Source organism: Carettochelys insculpta, chromosome 3, assembly GCF_033958435.1.
Source record: "Carettochelys insculpta isolate YL-2023 chromosome 3, ASM3395843v1, whole genome shotgun sequence".
NCBI classification, from domain to species: Eukaryota; Metazoa; Chordata; order Testudines; family Carettochelyidae; genus Carettochelys; species Carettochelys insculpta.
In genome coordinates, this window is record NC_134139.1 from 97,621,037 (window position 1) to 97,639,812 (window position 18,776).

The 18,776-nt window shown below is 41.2% G+C and overlaps 1 protein-coding gene across 1 annotated transcript in view; it reads right to left on the minus strand.

Moving 5' to 3' along the window:
* The window catches only part of ADGB (androglobin), a 224,364-nt gene that overhangs the window by 135,351 nt on the left and 70,237 nt on the right, over window positions 1-18,776 (minus strand). The window contains 3 exon segments of the mRNA XM_074988710.1: window positions 6,390-6,480; window positions 11,220-11,394; window positions 18,616-18,710. Of these exon segments, the coding sequence (XP_074844811.1) occupies window positions 6,390-6,480; window positions 11,220-11,394; window positions 18,616-18,710 (361 nt within the window).

Consider the following 18,776-nt stretch of genomic DNA (forward strand, 5'->3'; position numbering starts at 1 on the left):
TTAATTAAAATGTTATTTTTCACTATATATTTTTGATAACCACCTATTAATTAAACCACAGGAGATTGTATTTGATGGTTGTCAGAGAAACCTAACAGAAAGTATCTTACCCTTGACAAAATAGGCTAAAATGAACAGGAAGTAGTTTATAAAAAATATAAAAACATACTAGAAAATTCTGCTAATCTGAACATGTTACAGCATTTTATTTATAACTAGCAGATGTGCTCTCAGCCATGCTCTTTAACTGAAGTAATTTTTTTGAAAATAAATTTAATTTTTTGCTTTCTGTGTTTCATAGCTATGCCACTGTGATGTCCTCTGGAAGCACAGTGAACTGTGATTTTGTTACTTCCTTGCCCCCAGTATGAAGGAGTGTATCTTACGGAATATGTGTGTCAGCTCTAGTGCAATACCAGCCTTTCAATTATTTTGTCCAACCACAGGACCTGATGCCATATTAACCTGTGAAGAATTAAAAGAATTCTTTTTCTGACTCTGATTCAAACAATTCTTTCATCACAAAGATGACATCACTTCAAACTGCCACATCCTCACTCTTAAGGGAACAAAATCTCCTGACTGGATATCCAACAATGGAAGAATTATACATTAAAAAAAAAAAAAGAATGTTAAAGTTGCAAATTAAAGCAACTCAGAAGCTAGGAAATGACAGTATTAGGGTTGATGTAAGATTGCACAGACAACCTTCTTGCTAGTAAGCATCAAGACAAGCATCAAGGCTCTAATTACATGATCACATACTATTTTTTTCCCAGAATGAATGGTGCTGACTGCCTGAGGAGCTGGTCTTTTTTATCTTCATTCATTATTTTACTCCTATGCATTATTTACTAACCACAATCCCAACCCTGCCATGACTGCATTACTATTATTTTTCTCATGGGCTTCTGTGGTATTCTCATCATAGTATCTTAGTTCTTAAAAATTTTAACCAATTCATTTTTATAACGACGTGAGGCAAAGTGATAGTATTGTTCCTATGTTACACACTGAGAACAGAGATTAAAAGCAAAATTATCAAGTGTTCACTAATTTTGGGTATTCAATTTGAAAGGTCTAGGAACTGAATTTTCAGAATACGTAACATTTATAACATGTAATATATCCAGAGCAAAGCTTTCAGTTGTCTCAGTGGTGGTTGCAAGTGCTTCAAACATCTGCAAATTAGACCACAAATGTCTCCGGCAGAGCACCTTGAAAATGACAAATATGAAAATGGACACCTGTGGAAATGCTGGTTTATGTGACTTGCCCAGCATCACATCAGCATTCTGTGACAGAGGTAGAGACAGAATTCAAAATTTCGTTTAGCTGACTTAACCATGAGACCATCCTTTTTCTTCCTGAAAACCTTGCATCAGGATAGGTCTACACTTCCAGCATGAACAGTGCAGATACTGCATTCTCAGTTAGTGTGAGTATAAACAGCAATTTATACAGTGTGGCATGGCTTAGGCAAACAGAATAGAGTGTCCTACGTGTCTGACCCCTCCTTCAGGTACCATACGCAGCTCTCTACAAACCTGATTTGAGAGCAAGTGTGCATCATGAATAAGCCAAGGATCCCCTTGAAAAAATAGTATGTGAGCCACTAAGTAAAGACTGTATCATAATGCATACACTCAAGGGCACTGGATTAATGTTGTACAGATAGCTTTAACCTGTGAATGCTTAACTTTCCAACTTTAAAGTTTTTAACATGGGGGTTTCAATGTAATAAAATATCTCATGGCAGAATTCTTCATGAAAGTGCAAAAAGGAGGGAAAAAAAGCATCATTATCACACTGGCTGCTCTCAGTTCTAGCACATTTATATAAAGATGTTTTTATACTTGAGTGAACAAAATGTCTGCAAGCTGAAACAGCTCAGCTTTTTAACTGTGTTGAAATATTTGTTACCCCGACTGCAGAAGGTTGAAAAAGACACCTATGCAAATATGTTCAGGTATTATCCACTGTGCTTCTGAAAACATGCCTATGGGAGACATGCCTCACGTTATCTAAATGTAGCCAATAAATATTTCTGAGCCAGCCTGGCAATTGTCTCCTTTGGAGTCTGGCTAAAGGAATGATGTACGTGCAAGAGGCCTTCAAGCCCTACAGAACTGAGTTCTGAAAGCTATCTGAGGATATTCTGGAGTAGAAGACTAATTCAGAGAACTCTGAAACCTTTCTTCCCAGAAAATACTGTCACAAATCTGGAGTATAACATGGATTCTATGAACTCTGTAACTTATGTCAAAATGAAACGGACCTCTTACAAACCTAGTGAATAAGGTTTTACATTAGGTTTGTCGGGGGACGGTGACATAAGCCTTGAGGTAAGTGGGGAAGTGGAGGACTAGGAAGAAACAGCAAAGGAAGACCCCTGATTCAAAAAGAGAAGGTAGACAATTGGCAAATTATCTAAGGTGTTTGTACATGAATGCAAGAAGCCTGGGAAACAAACAGAAGAATAAGAAGCCCTGGCACAGTCAATAAAGTATGAGGTGATCGGAATTACAGAAACTTAGTGGGATGACTCAAACAACTAGGACACGGCCATGGAAGGATATAAACTGTTCAGGAAGGACAGGCAGTGGAGAAAAGCGGGAGGAGTTGTTGTGTATGTAAGAGAGCAATATGATTACTCAGAGCTCCAGTATATAGTGGGACAAAATCCTATTAAAAGTATTTGGGCTAAGCTTACAGGTGGAAGCAACAGAGGTGATGTTGTAGTTGGTGTCTGCTATAGACCACTAGATCAGATGGATGAAGTAGACGAGGTTTTCTTCAGACAACTAAGAGAAGCTTTCAGATCATAGGCCCTGGTTTTCATGTGGTACTTTAACCACCCTCCCATCTGTTGGGAGTCCAATATAGCAGCACACAGACAATCCAGGAAATGTCTGGAGAATGTTGGGAATAACTTCCTGGTACAAGTGCTGAAGGAACCAACCAGGGGTCATGCACAGCTTGACCTCTTTTCACAAACAGGGAGAAATGAAGAGAAGTAGAAGTGAGTGGCAATCTGGGCTACAATGCTCATGAGATGGTAGATTTCAGCATCCTGACAAAAGGAAGAAAGGTGATTAGTAAAATGCAGACCCTGGATTTCAGAAGAGCAGACTTTGAACTGATAAGCAGGATCCCCTGGTAAGCTAATATGAAGGGGAAAAGAGTCCAGGAGAACTGGCAATATTTTAAGCAAGTCTTCTTGAAGGCACAGGAACAAACCACCCTGATGTGCGGTAAGAAAAGCGAATATGGAAGGCAACCACTTTTGCTTACTAGGGAAATCCTTGGCAAACTTAAACTCAAAAAGGATGCACGTGAGAAGTAGAAACTTTGAAAGGTGATTAAGGAGGAGTTTAAATATATTGCTTGAGAATTCAGAGGACTAATCAGGAAGGCAAAAGCACAACTAGAACTGCAACTAATGAGGAATGTGAAGGTTAATAAGAAAGGTTTCCATAGGCACGTTAACAATAAGGCAGTGATCAGTGAGCGTGGGGGGCCATTACTGGATGAGAGAGGTGACCTTGTGGCAGATGATGTGGGAGAAGCTGAAGTACTCAATTCTTTTTTTTTGCCTCTGTCTTCATGGACGAGGTCAGCTCCCAGACTACTGCATGAGGCAATGCAGAATGGGAAGGACATGGACAGCCCTCAGCTGGGAAAGAACATGTTAAGAGCTATTTAGAAAAGCAAGATATACACAAATCCATGGGTCTGGATTTAATGCACCCAAGTGTAATGAGGGAATTGGCAAGAGTCATTGCAGAGCCTTTGGCTGCTATCTTTAAAAACTTGTGGTGATTGAGAGAGGTCCCAGATGATTGGAAAATGCAAATATAGTACCCATATTTAAAAACAAGCAAAGGACAACTGAAGGAACCATAGACTGGTCAGCCTTACCTCAGTCCCTGGAAAAATCATGGAGGGTATTTTTCAAATCTCAAAGAATCCACTGTAAAGCACTTGGAAGAGGGGAAACTGATTGGGAATAGTCAAAATGGATTGACCAAGGGCAAGTCATGCCTGGCCAATCTGATTAGCTTCTGTGATGAGGTAACTGGCTCTGTGGATATGGGGAAGGTAGTGGGTGTGATATACCTTGACTTTAGCAAAGCTTTTGATACAGACTCTCACAATATTCTTGCCTGCAAATTAAGGAAGTAGGGATTGGATAAATGGACTGTAAGGTGGATAGAAAGCTGGCTAGATGGTCTGGCCTAATGAGTAGTGATCACCAGCACTATGCCTGATTGGCAGTTTGTTTCAAGTGGAGTGCCCTAAGGATCAACTCTAGGGCTGGTATTGTGGTATTATTAATGACCTGGATGAAGGAATTTGCAGAGACACTAAACTAGTGGGACAAGTAGATATGTTGGAGAGTAGGGATAGGGTCCAGAGTGACCTGGAGAAATTGGAGGATTGTATGAAAACAAATATGATGCTGTTCAACAAGGATATGTGCAGAGTCATGCACTTGGGACAAAAGAGTCCCAGATATTGTTACAGGCTGGGGACCAACTGGTTGGGTAGCAGTGCAGCAGAAAATGGCCTGGGGATTATGGTGGATGAGTCAACAGTGGCCCTTTGTAGCCAAGAAGGCTAATGGCATATTGGGGTGCATTAGGAGGAGCATTTCCAGCAGATCCAGAGAAGTTGTTATTCCCATCGATTTGGCACCGGTGAAGTCACATCTGGAGTACTGCATCCAATTCTGGGGCTCCCAGTATAGAAACTATGTGGCTGCGCTGGAGAGGGTTCAATGGAGGGCAATCAAAATGATTAGGGGGCTGGAGCACATGACCTGCAAGGAGAGGCTGAGGGATTTCGGCTTATTTAATTTGCAGAAGAGAAGACTGAGGGGCAATTTGATAGCAGCCTTCAACTTGTGGGGAGGGATAGCTCAGTGGCTTGAACAGTGGCTGGCTAAACCCAGGGTTGTAAATTCAATCCTTGAGAGGGCCATTTAGGGATCTAGGACAAATAGATTTAAAAAAATCTGTCAGGGATGGTGATAGGTCCTGATGTGAGTGCAGGGGACTGGACTTGATAACCTCTCAAGATCCCTTCCAGCTCTATGAGATAGGTATATAGCCACATAACTTTCTGAAGGGAGGCTCTAAGGAAGATGGAGAGAGGCTGTTCTCAGTGATGGCAGAACACAGATCAATGGTCTCACGTGACAGAGCAGGAGGCACAGGTTGGATATTAGGGAAAAACTATTTCACAGTGAGGGTGGTGAAACACTGGAATGCATTACCTAGAGAGGTGGTGCAATTGCCAGCCCTAGATGTTTTTAAGTCCCAGCTTGACAAAGTCCTGGCTGGGATGATTTATTTAGGGTTGATGCTGCTTTGGGCAGAGGGCTGGACTCAATGACCTGCTGAGGTCCCTTCCAGGCCTAGGATTCCATGATTCTTAGAAACATCATTCTTTGGCCCATTGACTCAAAACAAGTGCAGAATGTCTTAAGGGTATGGTGAAATCTCTGAGGCAAATGGTCCTGAAAACATTGAATTATAGGTTCTTTTTAAGACTACCATCACCTTTGTGATCCTTGATGCATTACCTTTTTGGCCAATCAACTAACTTTCCACCTTTTCTTTTAAAGTAATTTGGAGATGACCAATTAAATTAATTCCCAAGACCAATTTTTACATTCAGGCAAAAATCAAATATCACTTATAAATGAGGGAAAAGATTCCTTAGACATAAGAGGAACACTGTGCATCTGAAGAAGTGAGTCTGTGCTCACGAAAGCTCATGCTCAAAACTTTTCTGTTAGTCTATAAGGTGCCACAGGACCCTTCGTTGCTCTTAAGAGGAACACTGAGCATCTTTAAAGCAAATTCCACATTTCAATACAATCAGAAAAGCAAAACAATCAAAACCTACTACCAGAAAATATTAAAAGGTCTGACCGAAGCCTTAATGAAGTAAATAGAAAGATTCCGGTCATTTAAATGGCCTTTGAGGAAGTCCATGAACACGTGAAGCAAGAAAAAGCCCACTTTTGGACCAAATGGTCCATGGTGTGTCTAGCAGTGGTTGAGAGGGGGACAGAATTGTCTGGCACACAATTCAAAATATTCTGGGAATGGGAAACATGTGCACTGAAAATTCTTGATTTCAATTGCCTAAACACATTTTTAATTTAAAAAGATATAATGTCTATGCAACTACAACTCAGAATAAAGCAACAGACACTTCAGCAAGAAATGAAAGTAAACAACTTGTTTGCATGTTATAGGTAAACATAATATTTTGTTTTTATGTTGATTACATGATGAACATTTAACAGAAACTGTAACACTATATTGGAACAATTAAATGAATTCCCTTATCATACAGAAAAAGTTTAATTTACTTACACATTTGTGGGTATTGCAATAGGAGTGACTCTATAATTCAGAAATGGGCTAGCAATCTCTATATACTGTTCAGGTTTCTTTATTATAGGTTCTGAAAAAAATTAAAAACGATTATTATGAGTTTTAAAAGCACTGAAACCTGTGATATTGTTCAAAATTAAAAAAAAATCACAATGAGGGTTAAGAATTTGACTATTTCTGGTACAATTCAAGGTGAAATCTGACATTACAAGGACAGTCATAAGTACTGAGAATTTGAAGTTCCAATTAATTCTACTTTTGTAAAACACAGCTTTCAAGGATTTTAATGCAGCAGGCCTTCTAAAATATGAAGTAGACACTTCTATCACTTGAATTTGCATCTGAAACGTGATGTTAATGCTTTGGCTATGCTACTACTCCCTTTCGGAAGGGCATGCAAATGCAGCTAATTGGAAATGCAAATGAGGTGCAGATTTAAATATCTCATGTCTCCTTTGCACACTCATGCAGGATCTTGATTATGGAACAGCTGATTTCAAAAGCCAAAACAGCTGTGTAAATGGGATTCATTCAAAAGGAAGAAGGGTGCTTTTGAAAGAGGGGTTTCCTTTTGAATGAACCCTATCTACCTAGGCCTGAATAAAAACTGGGAGTAGCTAGCTTACTACAAAAAGTAATTCTCCATCTTTTGGTATTCTCACCTTCTCATCAACCGTTTGGAGTGGGCCACCTCCACCCTGACTGAATTGGTCTCCTTAGCATTGGTCCATCTTATATTAATTTAATATAAATATAAATATAAATAAATAGTCACATATTTGTATACGTATATATCCCTACCAAACTGAAGTTTCCACTTCATGCATATGGAATTATAGAACACTAGGACTGGAAGGGACCTTGAGAGGCCATCGAGTCCAGCCCCGTGCCCCAATGGCAGGACCAAGTACTGTCTAAACCATCCCTGATAGACATCTATCTAACCTGTTCTTAAATATCTCCAGCGATGGAGATTCCACAACCTCCCTTGGCAATTTATTCCACGGTTTGACCACCCTGACCGTTAGGAACTTTTTCCTAATGTCCAATCTAAACCTCCCTTGCTGCAGTTTAAGCCCGTTGCCTCTTGTTCTATCCTTAGAAGCCAAGAAGAACAAGTTTTCTCCCTCCTCCTTATGACACCCTTTTAGATACCTGAAAACTGCTATCATGTCTCCCCTTAATCTTCTCTTTTCCAAACTAAACAAACCCAAATCTTTCAGCCTTTCTTCATAGGTCACATTCTCTAGACCTTTAATCACTCTTGCCGCTCTTTTCCAGACCCTCTCTAATTTCTCCACATCTTTCTTGAACTGCGGTGCCCAGAACTGGACACAATACTGCAGCTGAGGCCTAACCAGCACAGAGTAGAGCAGAAGAATGCCTTCTCATGTCTTGTTCACAACACACCTATTAATTCATCCCAGAATCATGTTAGCTTTTTTTGCAGCAGCATCACACTGTTGACTCATGGTTAGCTGGTGGTCCACTATAACCCCTAGATCCCTTTCTGCTGTACTCATTCCTAGATGGTCTCTCCCCATTCTGTACGTGTGAAACTGATTGTTCCTTCCCAAGTGGAGTACTTTGCATTTGTCCTTCTTAAACTTCATTCTGTTTACCTCAAACCATTTCTCCAATTTATCCAGATCATTTTGAATTTTGACCCTATCCTCCAAAGCAGTTGCAACCCCTCCCAGCTTGGTATCATCTGCAAACTTAATAAACGTACTTTCTATGCCAATATCTAAATCATTGATAAAGATATTGAACAGAACTGGTCCTAACACTGACCCCTGAGGAACCCCACTTGTTATACTTTTCCAGCAGAACTGAGAACCATTAAGAACTACTCTCTGGGTATGGTTACCCAGCCAGTTACGCACCCACCTTATAGTAGCCTCATCTAAATTGTATTTGCCTATTTTTTTATAAGAATATCATGCGAGACCGTAACAAATGTTTTACTAAAGTCTAGGTATACCACATCTACTGCTTCTCCTTGAAATTATGATGAAATTGGCTTCAGTCCATGAAAGCTTATGCCCAAATAAATGTATTGGTCTTTAAGGTGCTACGCTTCTCCTCATTTTAACATGGTTGCACTTAAATTATCCCTTAGATATTTGCAAGCAACCAAGCCATAATAGGCTGAATCATGACCACCTAGTTCAGTTATTAGCCCATCCCAAGCAACTCTGCTGAAGTCAATACAAGTTTTCCAAAGCAAGCAATTAAGCACTTAGTTAATTTCAAATAAATAAATATAACATCTAAGATGCTGGAAAAAACCTATCTCAGTTCATACCAAGATCTATGTGCATGAATTATCTGTAAATTAGAGACTTTCCACTATGTTACTATTAAATGTGAAAATTGGTAATATTTCTACTTAAGAGTATTTTGAGGAAAAAAAACTCTTGAGGGCCACAATTTTAAGAGTGCATGCATATAAGCAGAATAGCTGTGAATAAAAACATCTGAGGACCAAATATGCAAAAAACATACACACACAAAAAGAATAGCGGTGAATAACAATGGATCATGAAATGTCTAACCAGTTATTAAAGGAAACTGCACGAATTCTTAGTGAAATACAGTTAGGTAATTTTCACTGTTAATATCTGATCTGCAAGAGTCTCTAAAAAGACTTGAGAAGAAAGTCTATGAGAACCCTCTTACACAATCATGAAATTGCTATTGAGGAAACTTAAACCCAAAAGACAGCATGATTTAGGAAGGTAAGCTTCAGTTCCCTGTTCTGACACTCCTGCAGTTATTGCAAGAATGAAAAGGGAAAGGTCAACAGTGCCTTTAAATTTAGCAATGTACACAGAGAGATCATATCTTGCAATGTGCTGATTATTCTGAGCCTGAGTTAGTAAGGGTAGACCTACATTTCAGCTCTGAGCGTCCTAGCCAGGGTAGACAGACTCACACAAGCAGGGCATGAGCTAGCATACTACAAATAGCAGAATGGATGTTGCAGCTTTGACTGAGATTCAGGCTAGCCACACAAGCTCAAACAGGAGGGCAGCAGTCCTGAGAATCCAAGCTGATGGCAGAGCTGCAACAGCCATACTGCAATTTCTAGCATGTTAGCTCAACTCTACATTGTGCCAAGGTGCAATGTAGATGTAATGTTTAACTTCAGTAATGGGTGAACTGGCTGTAACTATAGAAAAGAACAGAATTATCAAACATACAGATTACCAGTTTGTTGGGGAAAATTCAATATGTTTTTCAAAAGGGAACTGATGCCTCACCAATGTACTAGAATTCTTTGAAGGGATCAACAAGCATGTGGACAAGGGGGATCCAGTGGGTATAGTGTACTTAGATCTCTAGAAAGATTTTGACAAGGTTCCTCACCACAGGCTCCTTAGTAACCTGTCACAGAATATAAAGGAAGATCTTCTCATAGATTGATAACTGATCAAAAGATGTGAAATAAAGGGTAGGAATAAACCGTCAATTTTCAGAATGGGAAAACATAACTACAGTAAACCTTCAAGTTATACAGGGGTTGCATTCTTGCAACCCCCAAGTAACTCGTATTTTCATGCAAGTCAGTGGGGAGAAGGCACCAGGCTGCAGCCTGGTTCCCGGCTCTCCTAGGCTTGCAGCCCACCAGGGCTGGTCAGACTCCTGGCTCCTAGAGTGGTGGGGAGCTGGGAACCAGGAGGTAGCCTAGTTCCCATCTCCCCGCTGCTTGTGGGACTTAGGAAAATGACCAAGTCATGGATGGTTAGTTTCCCAGTTCCATCAGTACAGGGCAGCTGGGTACCAGGCTGACGCTTGCTTCCCAGCTCCCCTCCACTTGTGGGACTGGGAAACTGACCAGTCCATCAGGGCTGCTCAGTTTCCTGGCTGCTTCTCCTTGCCTTCCTCCAGCAGTGCGGCTGTCAGCCTGACAGCTGTGCCACTGGGAGAAAGGCAGGGAGAAGGCTTCTAGCTTGCCTAGCTGCCCACAGCTGGGAGCACATAGGCAATCTAAGAGCCCCGTCCCCTTGCCTTCCCCCAGACATGGGTCTGTTAGCCACAGAGCAGCTTCAAGTTGTGCTTAACTTGCATTAAAGTGAGTTATGTGCAACCTGAAGCCATGTAGTTTGAGGGTTTACTGTAGTGGTGTACCAAAGGGTCTGTAGGGGGACTAGTCCTATTCAACCTATTCATAAATGATCTGGAGAAAGGGGAAAACAGTGAAATGGCATAATTTGCATCTGATATAAAACTGCTCAAGATAGTTAAGTTCAAAGCAGACTGTGAAGAGCTTCAGAAGGATCTCACAAAACTAGCTGATTGGGCAACAAAATGGGAAATGAAATTTAATGTTGATAAATGCGAAGTAATACTGGGCAAGACGGACTTTTGGTCTGACCCAGTATGGCTGTTGTTATGTTCTTATGTGTGAGTATCACCAATAAAGTCAGCAGCACCATTCACATGCTTAAAGTTCAAGGCCAGTGCTGTCAAGATCATGTCCCTAGAGCACTATAAATAATTTCTCAAAGCAGTCCATTTTTGTGTTGTTAAAAATGGTTATGTCCATCACTGATTTTCTCTAAATATTTAATTTAGTTTTGTGGATTTTTTCCAGGTGTGATGTGTCTTGACTCTCCAAATACTCATTTACGAAAGAGCAGAAAAGTGGAAAAAAAAGGAACGAAATTCAGCCATGTATCTGTCATTATACATGACATTACATGTCAAGACTTTCCACTACATCATTTCACAAGTGAAACACTACAAATTTCAACTGTGATTCACAGTAAATTAAATGTATTTAGTAAGTCTGAGTATACAAACCTTGAGCTTCATCTGTCACGACTGTCTCTTGTTTTGGGCGGATAAGTTTCCATTGAGGAATTGGTGGTGGCTTTGGTGGAGCTACCAGAGGACAGGACCTAGTCCTAGTTACCAGCACAGGATGACTATATATATGGGAAAGTCCATACTGCCTCAACTTCTCAGAGGAATCCACCTGCAAAAGCCAAACGGGTAAGCTTAGTGAGGGCAGTTCTCCTTTCCCATGCTAAAAGAGCTAAATAATAAAGCTCACAGAATATTACATTTAACCCATAACGTTCAGTCACATCTTTGTTCCAAACACGTCTTGCAAAAGATGACTGATCAACAGACAAAGTTTAATGTTATATTTTTGATTTAAATATATTTTATCTTTTACAATGGATTTATCACACAAAAGCAGTTTCAGCCACAACCAAGCATTTTTTGTTTCTGGAGCTAAATACAAAGAGTGATACTGTGGCATAGTAGTCAAGTATCGGAGGGGTAGCCATGTTAGTCTGGATCTGTAACAGCAACAAAGGGTCCTGTGGTACCTTATAGACTAACAGAAAAGTTTTGAGCATGAGCTTTCGTGAGCACAGACTCACTTCATCAGATGCTGGTCTTGGAAATCTGCAGGGCCAGGTATAAATAAGCCAGAGCAAGGCTGGGGATAACAAGGTTAGCTCAGTCAGCAAGGGTGAGGCTTACTACCAGCAGTTGATCTGGAGGTGCGAACACCAAGGGAGGGGAAGCTGCTTCTGTATTTAGCCAGCCATTCGCAGTCTTTGTTTAAGCCAGTGCTGAGGGCATCGAATTTGCAGATGAATTGTAGCTCAGAAATTTCTCTTTGGAGTCTGGTCTTGAAATTTTTTTGCTGTAGGATAGCTACTTTTAAGTCTGCTACTGTGTGGCCCGGGAGATTGAAGTGCTCTCCTATGGGTTTTTGTATATTGCCATTTCTGATGTCTGATTTGTGTGCGTTTATTCTTTTACATAGAGACTGTCCAGTTTGTCCGATGTATATAGCAGATGGGGCATTGCTGGCACATGATGGCATAAATTACATTGGTAGATGTGCAGCTGAATGAACCCACGATGGCGTGGCTGATCTGGTTAGGTCCTGTAATGGTGTTGCTGGTGTAGATATGTGGGCAGAGCTAGCAACGAGGTTTGTTGCATGGATGGGTCCCTGAGTTAGAGTGACTGTGGTCCGGTGTATAGTTGCTGGTTAGGATTTGCTTCAGGTTGACAGGTTGTCTGTGGGCAAGAACTGGTCTGCCTCCCAAGGCCTGTGAAAGTGGGGGATCATTGTCCAGGATGGGTTGTAAATCCCTGATGATGTGCTGTAGAGGTTTTAGCTGAGGACTGTAGGTGATGGCTAGTGGTGTTCTGTTGGTTACTCTCTTGGGCTTGTCCTGTAGTAAGAGGCTTCGTGGCACACGTCTGGCTCTGCTGATCTGTTATTTCACTTCCTCATGGAAGACTGCTGCTGAAAACTTGCTGACTTTCTACCATCTTATTATCAAATAAATGAATTGGACTAGAAATATTATACTTACATTTCAGTCTAAGGCATATGAAGCAGTAGAAACAAGTCATTCTCTGAATGAACTTTTAGGTTGTACTGACTTCACTAGTGGTTTTTACGTAGAGTGTTGTAAAACTAGGCTAATATCTAGATGATTGAAGTGCCCCAGAAAGACCATGGTATACCCCCAAAGGTACACACCACTTGTTGAAAACGACTGTGTCATAGCATTAGAATGAAAAAAAAAGAAGGAAGGCTGACAATATTTTACATTAAAAAATGTTTTTCTGAGGTGTTAGTCAAAGCTTCATACTGAGATCTACAAGGTGGCAAAGTTCTACTAAGCAACTGGCATATTTGGAAAACATCTATATAATGTAAAGTTTCTCAGCAACAATATTTCTCAACAGAATTAGCCTCTTAATTTCACCGCCTATTTTAGTACATTTGGCTGTATATAACTATACCACAACTAGCCTGCATAACCACGACATAACAGCAATATTAGATATTAACAATGCATGGTGTTCTTCCCATTTAAACAGTTATCTTCTAATACTGAAATATGTTCTTTCACTACTTGATGTTCACTGTTAATATTTGCACTTCTTCCTTCGTTTTTATTTTTGAGCTATGTGTCTTCTGTTGCTCACTAAACAAGCCACACAAATTACTCATCTTTAGATTGCATTCCAATAAAAAAAAAAAAAGCATTCCCATTGCCACCATTCATTGCCTAGCATCCCAGGGACTCCTCTCGTTCTGCAACAATTTACTCTGATTGTCAGTGAGACTGAATATAAAGAAATGCGAAAAAGATCCATAAGCAACCTCATCAGTTTTAAGTGGCACTTCCTCCTGGATATAGAACATGCAGGCAGGGTGACCAGTGAACCACACGTTTAAACAGACAGCACTTAATATACAAGAAGCTAAGCCACCTATTGTTTAGAAATGATTTTGCATCAAACCAATTTAGCTGATTTACTGTACATCTTGGCACATGACTGTTGACCAAGATACACACTTCAGTGATACAATACCTACTACTATTCTCCCTTTTACTTGAGTAGCTGCATTCCTTCTGTAGACAGCCAAAACCCAGCTACACAAGCATTGGGAGAGCAAACCCGTGAAGTATGCCAAAGGAGAAAAATGCAAAACTCATGGTCCAACTGAAGTGAATAATAAAGTTCCCACTTATTTTAGTGGAGTGAGGATCTCACGCAACTAATTAAGATAATCTTCCAAAATATGATTATTTTTGATGGTGGGCTTCTGGCCTCCAAATAAGGTCTTAACAAGATTTACCTAAAAGGTGTCAAAAAGAAATAGGGTATTTCTATATTTATGCGCCCTCAATGACCATTCATCCATGAGTCTACTAAATGACCATCTTGGACAAATGTCCAGATGACATCTCTTACCTAATATGCTTTACCTGATACGGGGTCTCACATCTAAATTCTGCCTCATTAGGGATTAAGGGAAAATCCAGGGAATCAGACTTGACTCCCATATGGAGAAAAAGAACACAACTGCTTAACCACAGCTTCCAAACTGATTTAAGATTCCTGTAAACTGCCAGTAGTATAGAGAAACTTTGCTAAACACTTAAATTATACAGGATAAAATTAGAGTGTACCTCAGTAACACAATACAATTTAAACAAAAAACACAATCTGGGTCCAACTGATATTAAATACAATTAATTCAAAACAGCCTCATAAAAAGTGCTGCCACACATTTTTTTATTCTGTGAAGACTAATAATCTTTAAGTGTTCTACTTATTAGTGTATGTAGGTAGTCCATCATGTCTGACGATGACATCTTGAGCTTCCACAGGCTCGTCAGTTGTGGACTCGCATGCGGCTGAGGAGTCCAAGATTTGAACGGCATGGGCGTTCACAGTGGGGGCAAGGGAATTGTCCTGGTTCTGTTGGTGCAGCTACTGATGTTGCTTTCTTCCTCTCATGAGCATCAATGAGGCGTACGCATCGCTGCTCTTCAAAGTTGTTATACACATTTCGCATGAGAGCATGCCAGCCCGTTTCGTCTTTTGCATGCGGCTCTAGCTGATCTGGTTTTAAACCAGCATGAGCAATGTTGGCCTTCACGCAGTCGTTATACCTCTTGTGAGACTTACCTCGATTCCTTTTGCCCTGGGAGAGTTCACCGCAGAGGAGTTGCTTAGGGATTCTTGACTCCTCCATTCGTATGACATGCCCTGTCCAGTAAAGCTGGGCTTTCAGAATCATGGCTTCAATGCTTGTGGTTCCTGCTGTGTGCAGGACTTCTAGGTTTGTAACTGTCCTGCCATCGAATGAGTAGTATTGACCTCAGGCTGCATGTGTAGAAGCACTCCAGCAGCTTTTATATGTTTTCTGTACAAGGTCCAGGTTTCCCAGCCATACAGGAGTCTGGTCAGGACTACAGCCTTGTATGCTTTCAGTTTAGTGGACTGTCGGATATTGTGCTGATTCAACACTCGTGCCCTCAGAAGTACTAGTGCCCGGCTGGCCTGGCAGATTCTGGCATTGATTTCTTTGTCAAGGGAGCCATCATTGGCTATCACACTGCCAAGGTACTTGAACTCCTCTACTGTTTTTAACTCTCTTCCTTCAATAAAGATTCAAGTGAGGAGAACATCAGGTCCTGGAGCAGGTTGGAACAGTACCTCGGTCTTTCCTAGGCAGATGGTCAAACCAAAGAGGCGAGTGGCATCGGCAACCTTGATGATGAACTGAAGATCAGATTCCTTGTGTGCCATAAGTACACAGTTGTCAGCAAAAAGGGCTTCAAGGATAAGCCTCTCAAGCGTTTTAGAATTCAGACAACGAAGGTCAAAAATTGACTCATCAAGTATGTATTTTATGTAGACTACATGGTCCAGGTCCCTAACCGTGTGGCTGAAGATGCATGTGAAAAAGAGATTGAATAACACTAGGGCCAGCACGCACCCTTGCTTCACACCATTGGATATCTCAAATGGATCTGAGGACTCACCATTTGAAAGAACAAAGCCAATCATGTCATCATGTAACAGGCATATAAGGTTAATGAATCTTCTCAGGCAGCCAAGTTTTGACAGGATAATCCACAGGGCTTCTCTGTTGATAGTGTCAAACATCTTGGTCAGGTCTATAAAGGCAGTGTACAGATCCAAGTTCTGCTCTATGCACTTGTCCTGGACCCAACGAACAGCAAAGATCATGTCAATGGTGCTCTGGCCTGGGCAAAAACCACACTGTGTTTCTGGTAGTTCTTCTCTGAGATGCTGGTGATCAGACGGATGAGAATGACTCGAGCCAAGATCTTCCCAGCATCACAGAGAAGGGAGATGCCCTGGTAATTTCCACAGTCAGCTTTGTTGCCCTTGTTCTTGAAGAGCAAGATGATTGTGGCATCCTTACAGTCTTTGGGCATGTCTTCTTCTTCCTGGATGGTGATCAAGATGTTGTGAAGGGCTTCAAGAGACACCGGTCCTGCTACTTTGAAAATTTCAGCAGAGATACCATCCATCCCAGGGGCTTTGCCAGAGCTGGTTTGGCTAATTGCCTTTTTGACCTCATCCATTGTAGGGGGCAGGTCAAGACTGTCTATTGTGGGTTTCTGAGGGATCTGGTCTAGAGCCACAGGGCTAACAATGGAGGGTCTGTTGCGAAGGTTGCTGAAGTGCTCTCTCCACCTATTGTTGATGCTGTTCTTCTCCCTCAGAAGGGTCATGCCATTTGCATACAGGAGAGGTGTAGTACTTGGCTTTCAAGGTCCATATATAGCTTTGATAGCACTGAAGAACATTTTGGAGTTCTTGGTGTCAGCGTAGTATTGGACTTCATCAGCTTTACTCTCCCACCACTCATCTTGCATTTTGCAAAGTGCCACTTGCGCCTGGCTCTGAAGGTGTTTGAAATGATCGCATTTGGAGATTGAGGACTGATCATTTTGCCATAGCAGAAATGCATTCTGTTTTTCCTTTAAGATCTCCACGATGGCCTTGTCATTTTCATCAAACCAGTCTTGGTGAACTCTCTTTTTCAGTCCTAGTGTTGACTTGGCTGACTCCATCACCAGTGTTTTGAACTGGTTCCACTTTTGTGTTGGGTCTCCAGCCAGAGGTCCATGGGATGTCAGCAGTCAGTCAAGGCAGGCTGCGAATTTCTCATGGTGACCAGTATGTTGCAGCTTCCTGATGTTGAAGGACAGCTGACAACCTTGAGTTTCTTGCAGTGCAGTGGTGTGATGTACAGCATAAGGACTGATCTGACAAGTCTATGATCAGTCCAGCATTCAGCTCTCCACATGGCCCTGGTGATCTCAAATGTCCCCCCTGCAACTGATGACACAGTCAATCAGGTGCCACTATTTTGGTCTCGGGTGCATTCATGTGGTCTTGTATTTATTGGCTTGCCTGAAGAGAGTGTTGGTAATCATCAGGTCATTTTCTGCACAGAAGCTCAGCAGAAGGTGGCCATTGGCATTCATGTTACCAACACGAAGATGCCCTAGCACCCCTTTCCAGGTCCTACAGTCCTGCCAACCCTGGCGTTGAAGTCACCCAACAGGAGAAGCTTGTCACAAGGAGAAGTTGCTTTCACAAGATGGTCAAGGTCCTCATAGAAACTTTCTTTTGCTTTGTCGCTGTTAGTCAGTATGGGGGGCGTAAGTCAGGGTGGGGGCATAAGTGCTGATGACTGTAACGTGGTGAGAGGTGTTGAGGGGGAAGCAGAGCTTGGTCAGATGCTCACTGATGCAAGTTGGTAGGTCAGGAAGCTGGTGCAGAAGTGATGTCTTGATGGTAAGTCCCACTCCGTGGATTCTGCCTTCATTTTCTGACCTGCCTTTCCAGAAGAAAGTGTAATGTCCTTTTGGTTCGCAGATGGATCCTTCCTCTGCCAGTCTGGTCTCGCTCAGGGCGGCTATGTCAATGTCATAATGTGCCAGTTTGTCTTGCTATGAGAGCCATTCTTCTCTCAGGCCTCATAGAATTCTCCCTGTCCAAGAGGGTGCGAACGTTCAACGCTGCAAATATCATATTTCTTTTCACTGCTTTTCGACCGCTGTGAGGGTGAAACTGCCAGTTGCAGCATGCTGGCCATTTTGGGTGGGACAAGCAATTTCTGGGACACCTTTTCTAGTCCCCTCCCTCATTTTGAAGGTGAGCAGTGCTGTTCCTAAAAAGGCCTGCTCAGTCGCCTGGGATGCTGTCGAACTCCTCTGTTGTCCTGGGGTCAGAGTCGAGTGACCAAAGACCAAATTATTAGTAATAGGAATCACACTGAATAGAAAATTCCTTACATCTAAAGCTAATGTTTCAAAAAATCCTTTCTTCTCCATCATTATAAATAGCTTCCTGCTGGATGACTGGCCAATTGTAAACATATTAGCAAGTTACAACTCCCTTTTATTCTGCAGAAATATGAAATGCAACATCTACTACCCACTTACTTTCACTTGTCACAAGAACAATCACAGCTTAAATAATCATATATTGGCTATTTTCTGTGTTTTATTTTAGTTTATTGGAAATTGTATATCTAATTGCATTGTATTGTATAATTGTGCTAAAAAACCCCAAATTCAATTTTTAAAGAGCACTTACAGCAATTAAGCCTGACTTTTTTCATTAATATTCCATCTTGTCCTTCGTGACCAACACAGGGACTGGAGAGTGGGAAGTGAAAAGTGAGGTAAAGCTAAGGGATTGTTAAAGCTCCAGAAGGGAAATTAAGGTTTAAATATTGAGAGAGATATATTCACCACTGAAAATTATGGACTGAACTGAATAGTCATTTCCTGAGCATTTTTAAAAGAAATTGTTCCAAAATAAATATCTTAATTTTTTAACAGTTATTTGGTTTTCCTGAGAGAACAAACCTTACCATTTGCCCCAATACAAAGATATTCTCTTCAGACAAATGGAGAGGAACATAGCTGGCATACACCACCATTTGTGGCAATGTTGGTAATGGAGAGCCTAAGAGAGAGATCTTTGTCATTAGAACTGCTTACAACAATACCAAAACAAAACAAAGTTTGACGT